Raw genomic sequence first — 11,080 nt, forward strand, 5'->3', positions numbered from 1 at the left:
ACAAAAAGCGGGACATGAACTTTAAGTACAACGAAATGGGCAGATAGCCCACTAACCAATTGGGGATAACGCACGTATGCAAATGACATAGAAGTTTTAGCCCATAGAATTGATATTAGAACAAAAAATTCCTCATAAAATAAACACTTGGCCATTCAAAAGTTGGTTTATAAAATAAACAAAAATAAATGCGCATCCAGGGAATCGAACCCTGGTCAGTACCGTGGGAGGGTACTATGATACCACTACACCAGATGCGCTTGTTATAATATTTGGGTACAATGTTAATGTGTGCTTTAACTCGAGATGGAGAGAAAATAAAGAAGAGTGTCCCTTCCCTTTTGGCGTGTGTACTAATCGATGATGGAATGTGGAAAAATGAAATTGTACTCATTCTAAAGGGTATGTGTTTATTAACATTTTAAGATTCAAGATACATATGAGATCCACCCAAAATCAAGAATCAGACTCTAAAATTTTCATATTATGCCTTTCGCAGTAGGACATAAATAGTGAGTGATATCAATATATTGAGCTCATATTGGAATACACTCCTACAATGGGCTGGAATATATGAGTATGATACCAGTATATTGAACTCATGAGATTAATATATTTGAGTTCAATATATTAAATTCATGAGTATGATATAAACTAGTAGGTTTTATAGTATGACTCTCACATGCAATGAACTCACACTAGGGTAGAACTAGTGCTATAGGTTTCAAACTCAGGTTGCCTAAGTTTTTTTCTCATTCCAAACGGACACACTCATGCAGGCTACAACCCCATCTCTTTCTCCTCCTTAATCCGACCAATTTCCACCGGAAGACCTTTGACTTCGGCAACATCCATAACCCATGCTCCTTGCTTGGTCGTTGCCGATTTGTAACGTGTTATTATTTCATTCATTTGACGATAATTAATAACTACTCATTCACTCATGCGTGAACGATTGTTTCTTATCTCATAAAGCCCAATTAAATTTCAGATTATATTGGGCCTTACACTCTCCATAGCCCAATTCAAATTAAAACCGCGTCCCAACTATATATATATAAATCCAAAATCACGTCATCAAACCTGCCATCCCAATTTTGAGAAAAAAGTGAAAAGTAAAACAATGGAAAACGGGAACAGTATCATATCCCGGGAGACGCTTGACCAGGTGGCGAGCTGGCTCAGCGTCACCGTGTCCACCGCCTTCTTCTCCTCCCTCGAGCGCTTCTCGTGCGTCAACCTCTCCACCACCGACTCCGACTACGAAGACGACGACGAGGCCAAGGACCGCCCTCTCACCCTCACCAATCACAACAACGAACCTCCAAACGACGTCGCTAATCTCCCCGTCTGATCTATCCCCCCTCTCTCTCTCTCTGCGGTATTATCTTCGTTTGTATTTTAATTAGGGTTTATCGAAAACAGCTTGTGGTTCTGAATTTCATGCGGGTGTGTCAATGTGTAATGGATGGGGAATGTATGAGCTACATAATACGGATTGCAGTAGAACATATTGAAATTGTTGATTAATAAATTTGGTCCTCTTGAATCCAGTTTTGTAGATGATTAATTCATGCTTTGTTTCATTGGCATTGCAATTTTGTTGGTTGAATCATGCATGAACTTGTAGGAACTGAGGATTGAATCTCTGGAATTAGGTAGGAAGTTGCAAATTAGGGATTTGTCTGGCCTTAATCGTCAATTATTCAGATTCTACGTTTTTATCGAGTTGAATTGATAAGCATCATTGGATTGGAAGGGCATGTAATGGTGGTTCCACTGTTTCATGAAACAAACAAATGTATGGATAGATGGACAGAATTTCTTCAAGTTGATTTATAATTATGGTTTTAGATCTTTGATTTGCAATTATGCATTCAGGGAATTATGTTCATGATTGAGGGTTGTATCCTCAGTAGATTACACATTCAGGGAGTGTGGAGAATATATCATACTGGCGTAATGGGACGCAGTCCCTGATCGAGGAAAGCAAGCAAAGAAGCAGAAGGATGCGGAATATGAAGGGGCTGGGGATAGAGCCAATAACCAAAAGATGCTTACGTTGGATTTGTTCAGAGCGGTGAACAGATCATTTCAAAGTCGATCACTTGTTCGATATGAACACTGACAGTGTTGTTATTTATCATTGATTGTGCTTGTAACTGGGCCTGTAGGTGGCACGGTCTAGCATCCCACATTCTAAAATCCTAGTGCTATTAACAACAATGCTGCAAATACACAAGAAGAAACATTTCTAATCAACTACTGCAAACACTAGAACAAAAGTAGTGGTAAAAATGGATGGTGAGACTTCACCGTTTCACCGCCATTATTAGTCTGCATGTTCCCTCCAACACAGTAGCATCAACACACACCTTTTGATAATGTACAACCTTGCTTTCTTCTCCTTCAACATTCTCTTCGATGCCTGAACCTTGGTTTTCTTCTCCGGGTAAGTGGACTTCTCCATGAACTTGACTCCTCTCACTCCTCTCCTGGATTTTCACCTTATTCTATATAACCACTTTGTGCCTTGTTCACCCAGGTTATAAGGAAGGGGGAAAAGGAGAGGAATCTTTTACGTTGTGTGAGTTACTATTGGCTGACATCAGTTTCAGTTGGAAAGTCAGTAAATTATGTCGTGGGGCGGTAAACAAGGCCCTGAGAGAGTCCACCAGTCAACCGGGGTGGTGCTGCTTTTCTGTTCCGGAAGGCTGTCTCTGCTTCCGCCTGGTCCAATATCCAGATTTCCAGGTTGGTGGTCTGCGAAACCTTCCATTATTTTTACTGCTCTGCTTCCAGGATTTATTGCTTGATACCATGGACCGCAAGATCCCTTTTTAGAAATTTTTTGGAAGTCGGTTTGGTTCATGAATTTATTTGTTTTTAGGACTGCTAGATAGTTGGATTGCTTAGGTGTCCTTATGACAACTTTCAGTCTCGTAAGTGAGAGATTGTACGCCTTTTTGACCGGCCATAGATCCTTTCAAAGTTGAACACAACTTTTTCAATCAGGGTGGGGAGCTAGATTGTGGTCATGATTCTTTACCAGTTATAAGTTATCCTGAAGAAGTCAGGTTCTGATGAACCTGACTCTGAGCGTTACAAATTCCATTCAATGCTTTTATCCTGAGAGATCTAAGATTCTTTAGAAAATGGTCCAACATAGAAAATGGTCCAACATAAATTTATCTTCTTTCTTTTTGATGCAATGAATCGGCTGTAAAGGTGCGTTTATAGTGAGACCTAGAGACCCAACTCAGTACCTTTTCATGGAGAGCAACTTACATGGACTGGGACGTCTTGTGGCAGTGAACCTATTACAGGTAAGTCCTCTTTTCATGGGTTTGGAAGACTATTTACCCTTGGTAAACCGCTTGGTCAGTTTGGTTTCAATATTTTAAAAGTAAAAAACCAACCGAAGCGGTCCTGAACCGGTTGAGAACTCCGTGAATTGGTGATGAACTGGTTTGAATACTCCAACGAGCGGTCCATATTTTCGATGAACTGGATGTGTAGGTGGTGAGGGAGGATTAGTGGTCGTTTGGATGTGTTTTTAAAATGACTGAAAGTACTTTTGGTGAAAATGATTTTTGAACCAATCCTTAATAAAAATGCAAGTAAATTCTGAAAAAAGCATTTAAAGTGCTTCCTGAAAGAAGCACATAACTAGTGCTTCTTGCAGAAAGCATTTTAAGTGCTTTTGGAAACAAAAAATATTTTTTTTAAAAGCGTTTTCAGTCATTTTAAAATCACATCCAAACAAGTCTTAAGATAAATAGGCAGGTGAGGGTTATTATTGGGCTCAAATGAATGGGCTGATTTTGGGTTTGAAATGGGTCCACTAAAAGTGTTGAGATCCAAAAAGTAGTAACACGAAGCCTAAACAAAACCCTCATCGCTGCGTATAATTACGTACATACCCCCAGGTGACCACCTCAGCACCTCCGCCTCTTTGTTCTTCTCCGCAGACGATGTAGAAAGAGTCCGTAGTTATTGTTTTTTAGTTAATTATTATTATTTATTTTATTTTTTGGAATTGCATTTTTGAGTGGATTATTTGGGTGAGCTCCCTCCGATGATGAATTTGTTGCTCGTTAATATAAAAATATCGTTCCAATTTCTGAAGCTGTAAGAATCGCAGCTTCCTTCCGTGTGGAACTCAAGGGACATCTGAGGGAGGAGCTTAACCAAAATACTCAAATACCCACCCCACCCCTCCCTCCTTTCGTTTTCTTTCCCCCTTATTTTTGTCCCCTTTTTATTTATTTTCCCTTGTTCTTTTTCTGACTTTTATTATTCCCTTTAACAATAAATTAACATGAAAATTGGACGACACGTCGTTTGTTTGGAAAATCCTTAGAAGCAAACAATGTTTATCTTCTCTCTTTTGGGGATTTTGGAGGTCGCAATTGTCATCAATCGATAAATGGAAGATGGGAAAAATCCAAGTAAAAAGGGCGGACGGGTGGTGGTTCGGCCTAAAACCTGATGGTCAGCCATATCTCGTTCCTTGTAAATATTGTATTTTCAATTTCACCTGTAAATTTATAATAATTGAAACCATTTAATTTTTTAATCTTTAATTCAAAATTATCTTTACAATAAAAACATTTAAATTGACGGAACCCATATCTGAAAAGTTGTGTTGCATATATGTTACCAAAAGTTATGCTAATCGACAAAAAGAATAATATCCTAATTATATAGGCCTCGTTTGGTATATTAAAGTTAAGGCCTAATCGGATAAATGGTCCCCGTGGTCATAAGGTATTCAGATGATAGCCCCTGTGGTAAAAAAATTCGGATTTAAACCCTTGTGGTCTAAGTCTGTTAGGATTTATGTCATTCTGTTAAATAATGTTGACGTGGCTGCCACATATATGACACGTGGCTGCCAAATGTCTGCCACATGGCAAAATAATAATTTTTAATTTTTTTTTTTAAAACTTGAATTTTTACAAAAAAAAAAAAAAAAACCCAGAAGCTCCCCCTGCCGGACTTCTTCTTCCCGTCGGAGACCAGCTCCCCCCCTCGTCGGAGCCCTCTCTCCGCGCGACCCTCCTCCCTCTCCTTCTTCCTTCTTCTTCCCGCTGGTCTCCCCGCGCGACTCCTCCCTCTCCCTCTTCCTTCTTCTTCTTCTTCTTCTTCCCGCCGGAGCCCTCTCCCCGCGCGACCCTCCTCCCTCTCCCTTTTCCTCCTTCTTCTTCTTCTTCTTGCAGATCTGGGTTTTTTTTTTTTTTGTAAAAATTCAGGTTTAAAAAAAAAAAAAAAATTTTGCCACGTGGCAGACATTTGGCAGCCACGTGGCATATATGTGGCAGCCACGTCAGCATTATTTAACAGAATGACATAAATCCTAACAGAGTTAGACCACAGGGGTTTAAATCCGAATTTTTTTACCACAGGGGCTATCATCCAAATACCTTATGACCACGGGGACTATTTATCCGATTAGGCCTAAAGTTAAAGGATAAAGTAATTTTTTTCGTTTTTGAGGGATTCAACCTAAATGAAACTTATCTCTCATGTTGGACCATTTCTTTCCTACAAACATATATTAAATATGACAATATGAGTAATGTCAGAGAGATTAATTTTTTTAAATCAAATTACAAATTAAATGATGTATTGTTAATAAAAAATAAACACGTTAATTGATATTTAATTAATAATCTAATTATTTACAATCATATTATTTAGTTTATAAATTTAATTTAAAAAATTTAATCTCTCTAACATTACTCATTTTGTAAGAAAGAAATGGTCGAACATGATAGATAAGTTTCTTTTAGGTTGAATCCCTCAAAACAAAAAAATTACTTTATCCTTTAACATGTACACACACATACAATCTCGTCTTTTAGCACACTCAGGTTTAAAAAATTTATTGTCACATGTGGTCAGATCTATTCCAACAGTCAACAAAATAACAATAAATATTCTCCTCCACAGTTAATTTTATATCAAAACAGTAAATGATCACAATTTTTTTAAACTATATTTCTAGAAGAAGGAGGCTATATATAATCCACCATGATACAAGTATTGTTATAAGATCGTCATTCGGTATTACGGTCTGATAGTATTTTTCTTCACTTAGAAGTAAGATGTCTTAAATTTGAATCTTTTGGATAAAGATATCAATGTACTCCAAAAAAGTATTGTTATAAGGTCAAAGCTCAAAACTTCAAACCAACCATTTCCCTTTGTTGGTTCTATCTTTGTCGCAGCATCCCATCAAAAGATTGAACATTGTATTTGTCGAGAGCCAAAAGGCACTCTCTCCATTCAACGAATACTGAGAAGAAAAAACCCGATTCCAACCTAATTCCAAAGCGCCGGCTTTTGTCCTCTTTCCGATTCCGACTTCTGTCATTTTTCTTCCACCTTCATCATGTTGCCCATTTGCCCACTCTGTTTCCACTCCCATCACAACTCTTCCATCAATGCCGGAATCACGGTTTCCCAACTGTGACAACAGCTCTCCATTCCCGTTCCTCTCTTCTCTGCTTTTCCTTCTATTAGTCATGACTACAGCAACGGTGGCAAAAGCCTCGACCATGACCGGCGCTAAAGCACCCCCTCCCTGCGTTTCCGATTCCGTCCCCGTAAAACCCACCACCCCATTGGTCGCCTTCCTCGAAAAACTCCAAGAAACCGCCCTTGCCACCTTCGGGAAAAAAGATTTCGACCCAAAATACTACGTTGACTTGTCGCTAAAGCTCGAATTGCCGGCGACTCAGAAGGCTTTCGATCAGCTGCCACGGTCGGCAGGTGGGTCCGTGTCGGCCAAAGATTTGAAGGAGTATGTGGATGAGTACTTCGGTGGTGCAGGAGAGGATATGGTGGTTGCAGAGCCGGTGGATTTCGTGCCGGAGCCGGAGGGGTTCCTGCCGAAGGTGAAGCACCCGGAAGTGAGGGCTTGGGCTCTGGAGGTGCATTCCCTTTGGAAGAACTTGAGCAGGAAGGTCTGTGGTGGGGTCCACAAGAAGCCTGAGCTGCACACACTGCTTCCTCTGCCTGAGCAGTTTGTGATTCCTGGTTCAAGGTTCAGGGAGGTTTATTACTGGGATTCTTACTGGGTGATTAGGTAAGTCATTAGTGTTAATTTCCCTTTCTTTTTGTTTTAATTTTTTAGAAAATCAAAGTTTTAATCATGTTGTTTGAATCATGTGCACAAAAATCATGAATTAGCATTGTGTTCATCCAGGAGTATTCATGCTTTCTTTCTTTTTCTTTATAAGCTTGGTCATATACTATTTTAGACAGGTTTGAAATTTCTTCTGAAATAGCTAAAAACGCTTTCTATTGACTTAAAATGTTTATGACAAATGTTTGGCTAGAAAAAACTTAAAAGCATTTATAGCTTGGTCATAAAAACGCTTTAGAGGAGCACGTGTTAGATGCTATTTTCAGAGTGCACTTCGTCCCTTTAATAAAATTTTAACGTATTTCTAATAAAAATGCTTTTAGTAAATGTGCTTATGAATAAAAGTGCTTCTTATGTAAAGAGTTCAAAACCTTCATTAATACACTTGCTTGACAGTGCATGTCACATGGTAGCCGCCCATTTGTTGCATTATTGTTTCTTTTTGAAAAGGTGATATTAATTTATAATGTGAGTTGAGAATCTGATTCTATTGATTACTTGAGCCAAAAATCCAATCGACCTTCTTGTGTAAGACTACCTTGGATGGTTAAGTCCCTTTTGATAGAAGCCTTGTATGCATAGTGGGTTCCTGTCTTGTTTTTTTTTTTTTTTCTTTGCAGGGTAGGGGTCCTAGGGGATAGTTCGTAGAAGTTTAATGCTCAGAAACAAGGTTTTTCATTGGATAAACTGTAGCAATGTCACTGAATCATACCCTCAAGTTGCATTTTCGTCCCTAAATTACAATAATAGTTGTTGAGACAGTTGACGGAAAGGCCCTAGAGTGCAACGTGTGACTTAATTTCAGGACAACATCAATTATTACAGGAATTCAATGACGAAAATGCAACTCCGAGTATAATTCATAGACAAATTTTCGTTGCTTGTTCATTGTTGCCAAACATGGATGAAGTACCCTTTGATGGTGTTAAGATGTTGTGCAGGGGCTTGCTAGCGAGTAAAATGTATGATACAGCAAAAAATATTGTGACCAATCTCCTTTCCTTGATAGAAGAATATGGATATGTCCTAAATGGTGCAAGGACCTATTACGCTAACAGAAGGTAATGCTTCATTTACTTCCTATTTTTCTACCTTTATTGTTTTACACTTTTTATAACTTCTAATACAAGCAAGCTTTTATATTCATTTGTCACTTACCACTTTTCTTCCTTCTCCTTTGGGAAAATTTGCAGCCAGCCACCACTTCTGAGTGCAATGGTTCACGAAATATACAAGCGGACGGGCAATGTGGAATTGGCACGGAAGGCTCTCCCTGCACTGATGAAAGAACATGAGTTTTGGAATTCAGGTATGGTGAGAATCTGTTTCGATGAAAGGTTCACATTGTCTTGGTTGCCTTCTTTGGCGTTTTTGATAAACTTATCTGCAGTGGGTTTTACATAGTTCTAATTTGGCTTTCTGTTGCTGTAGGTATTCATAAGGTAATTGTTCAGGATTCTGAAGCTCAGAATCATACTTTGAGTCGATACTACGCAATGTGGAACACACCGAGGCCTGAATCTTCAACCATTGTATGTCCTCTCTGCATGCTTTATTTGAGAAACATTTCTGTTGTTTATATCAATGGCGGGAAACATTTATGTAGTGTATCCCTTTTAACATCTTATGCCTGTCAGGACAAGGAATTGGCTTCCAATATCTCGAACCTTTTTGAGAAACAGCAATTTTACCGGGAAGTGGCATCAACTGCCGAGACTGGATGGGATTTCAGTACAAGATGGATGATGTAACGAAGAAGTTTTTATATTCAGTATCTTCTAGGAACAAGTCGACTTTTAAAATTTAGGATGCCTTATAATAGTGAGGATTTTGTTTTCTTGTTGCAGGAACCATTCGGATTTTACAACGTTGGCTACCACATGGATTTTACCTGTTGATTTGAATGCATTCTTACTCAGGGCACGTCTATTGATTCCTAACAAAAGAAGCCCCTGTATATCTTATTATCTGCAAACATTACAATCTGCTTTATCTGTTGATGCAGATGGAACATGACATTGCCTTCCTTGCAAAAGTCACAGGAGACTCTAAAATTTCTGAGCGCTTCCTGAAAGCCTCCGAAGCAAGGCATAAGGCCATAAAAGCTGTTTTCTGGGATGCAAAGAAGGGACAATGGCTAGATTACTGGCTCAACAGAAACACATGCAATGAGGTATAATAATCGTATAACTCTTTAATTTTCTGATAGTTATGAACTTATGATGGTGGTTATCTTAATTTCTTCACATTGATATGCTTATAGGAAGATCATACATGGGAAGCCTGTAACCAGAATCAGAATGTATACGCTTCAAATTTTGTCCCTTTGTGGCTTGAGCCGTTTTACTCAGGTTTGTGCTTCCAAAATTCCATCTTGCTAAACCCGAAACCCTAAACATGAAAATATTCCGCTATCCATCATTGAAATAAATTGTCATTTTGAATGTTGGTTTAGATGCTTATTTCCATATATTATTTTCGTATACGCTGTAAACTGAGAAAGCCTTTACCCTTCGTGTGAGTGAAGATGCTTCTGTGGTAGAGAAAGTTACAAAAAGTCTTCGAAGCTCAGGACTGATTTGTCCTGCTGGTATTGCAACATCCCTCACAAACTCAACACAACAATGGTAAGCGAAGACGAACTAAATTCGAATATGTTTTAGTTTTCTCTGGAATTATATTGCAAATTGCTTGATGGGAGCTTGTAAAAACAGGGATTTTCCAAATGGTTGGGCCCCACTCCAACACATGATAGTTGAAGGTCTGTTAAATTCTGGATTAGAAGAAGCGAAATCAATGGCGGAAGACATTGCTGCGAGGTGGATCAGAACCAACTATGTTGCCTTCCAGAAAACACACACAATGCATGAAAAATATGATGTGCGAGAGTGCGGAGCAACCGGTGGTGGTGGTGAATACATACCCCAGGTATGCACTTAATCACTTTTTTTTAATTTTTTTAATGTTTTTTAACAAAGACGATATCTTAAACAAGTCTAAATCTTTCGGGAAAGGGGATTCAAAATTGATCACTTTAATTGCATTAGAAATTAAGGTGATTGTTTTATACTCTATATAGATGTTCTTTAGGTGCTATCAGACTAATATGATTTGTTTAAATCTGTTTGCGTGTATTGCATTGCAGACTGGATTTGGGTGGTCAAATGGAGTTGCATTGGCATTCTTGGAGGAGTTTGGATGGCCTCAAGACAGAAAGATAGATTGTGACCCTTAAGCACTAGTACACAGTATTTTAAAAGAGTGACCCAAGCCAACCATGCTCTCTACTTTGCGAGGGTCGAGATGATTTGATATTATATTTACTAGTTTCGGGATGTAGAAAATTGAAATTATTTATGGCATGGAGGCCTAGGCCTCCACAAGAAAATTTTCCCAATTGTATGTCTCTCTCTTGTCAGATGACGGATCGCGTTATTGATGTGTACAATATGTGAGAAAATCTTGTATCACCAGTTTGCTTGTTGGACAAATGAGAAGATGTCACGATGTCAACAACCATGGAATTGCAGTATTGATGGTATCAATGACATGATAAATACCTAATGTCAGTATCCATGGGCTACATTACGTGTTATGTGTGGGCTTATTAATCAGCCAATTGTTTCGGGTCATATATGGTTGGGTATCCGGGTCATGATAGGGACTTGTATTGCTTGATGCACTTTGGGGGGTTCAGCTTCCACTCAGATTCTTAACACCGATTGGGATCTTTTGATTGATTGACTGTACAAGGTGGAAGTTGATTAATTAGTTAATCAAAATTTTGCATACTTGTTTGATTATACTAAGATCAAATCTTTTGCACTTAAAATAGGTGTAGGTTCTTTGTGGCCCAATAAATGATTAACATGATATTTATTATCTTAACTTTTCTTAATTTTGTTGTTATAAATTTAAAATGTGTCA

General features: G+C 38.5%; 3 protein-coding genes and 1 non-coding gene across 6 annotated transcripts; 3 read left to right on the top strand and 1 right to left on the bottom strand.

Moving 5' to 3' along the window:
- Positions 1-189: 189 nt before the first annotated feature.
- Positions 190-260, bottom strand: TRNAG-CCC (transfer RNA glycine (anticodon CCC)). The gene has a single exon. It is a non-coding gene; the product is annotated as a tRNA-Gly (tRNA).
- Positions 261-1,065: 805 nt separating this feature from the next.
- Positions 1,066-1,553, top strand: LOC126626293 (uncharacterized). The gene has a single exon (XM_050295564.1). The coding sequence runs from the start codon at positions 1,124-1,126 to the stop codon at positions 1,352-1,354; it is 231 nt and encodes a 76-aa protein (XP_050151521.1). The 5' UTR covers positions 1,066-1,123; the 3' UTR covers positions 1,355-1,553.
- A 114-nt stretch (positions 1,554-1,667) lies between these two features.
- On the top strand, positions 1,668-6,382 carry LOC126626292 (uncharacterized). Of its 3 annotated transcripts, none has more exons than XM_050295561.1 (5): positions 1,668-1,801; positions 1,882-1,906; positions 1,937-2,452; positions 2,546-2,754; positions 6,234-6,369. In XM_050295561.1, exons 3-5 carry the CDS (start codon positions 2,425-2,427, stop codon positions 6,303-6,305), a joined length of 309 nt encoding a protein of 102 aa, XP_050151518.1. In that variant the 5' UTR covers positions 1,668-1,801; positions 1,882-1,906; positions 1,937-2,424; the 3' UTR covers positions 6,306-6,369. The 3 variants fall into 3 exon arrangements, with proteins under 3 accessions (XP_050151518.1, XP_050151519.1, XP_050151520.1); XM_050295562.1 differs by having other exon boundaries at positions 1,696-1,906; positions 1,937-2,080; positions 2,175-2,452; XM_050295563.1 differs by lacking the exons at positions 1,668-1,801; positions 1,882-1,906; positions 1,937-2,452 and adding an exon at positions 3,229-3,326 and having other exon boundaries at positions 2,486-2,754; positions 6,234-6,382.
- On the top strand, positions 6,283-10,669 carry LOC126626291 (probable trehalase). The gene is made up of 11 exons (XM_050295560.1): positions 6,283-7,093; positions 8,095-8,214; positions 8,347-8,462; positions 8,585-8,685; positions 8,791-8,900; positions 9,001-9,073; positions 9,159-9,326; positions 9,417-9,504; positions 9,681-9,780; positions 9,868-10,081; positions 10,299-10,669. The coding sequence occupies exons 1-11, from the start codon at positions 6,450-6,452 to the stop codon at positions 10,386-10,388; spliced, it is 1,824 nt and encodes a 607-aa protein (XP_050151517.1). The 5' UTR covers positions 6,283-6,449; the 3' UTR covers positions 10,389-10,669.
- The last annotated feature ends 411 nt before the right edge of the window (positions 10,670-11,080 follow it).

Source organism: Malus sylvestris, chromosome 6 (genome assembly GCF_916048215.2).
Source record: "Malus sylvestris chromosome 6, drMalSylv7.2, whole genome shotgun sequence".
Taxonomy (NCBI): domain Eukaryota; kingdom Viridiplantae; phylum Streptophyta; class Magnoliopsida; order Rosales; family Rosaceae; genus Malus; species Malus sylvestris.

Coding starts and splice junctions, on each gene's coding strand:
- LOC126626291 (XM_050295560.1), top strand. CDS start 6,450: ATGCCGGAATCACGGTTTCCCAACTGTGACAACAGCTCTCCATTCCCG. Junction 8,463..8,584: donor ACATGAGTTTTGGAATTCAG/GTATGGTGAGAA, acceptor CTGTTGCTGTAG/GTATTCATAAGGTAATTGTT. Junction 9,327..9,416: donor ACAGAAACACATGCAATGAG/GTATAATAATCG, acceptor ATATGCTTATAG/GAAGATCATACATGGGAAGC.
- LOC126626293 (XM_050295564.1), top strand. CDS start 1,124: ATGGAAAACGGGAACAGTATCATATCCCGGGAGACGCTTGACCAGGTG.
- LOC126626292 (XM_050295561.1), top strand. CDS start 2,425: ATGCCTGAACCTTGGTTTTCTTCTCCGG. Junction 2,453..2,545: donor ACCTTGGTTTTCTTCTCCGG/GTAAGTGGACTT, acceptor TTGTTCACCCAG/GTTATAAGGAAGGGGGAAAA. Junction 2,755..6,233: donor TCCAATATCCAGATTTCCAG/GTTGGTGGTCTG, acceptor TCTTTGTCGCAG/CATCCCATCAAAAGATTGAA.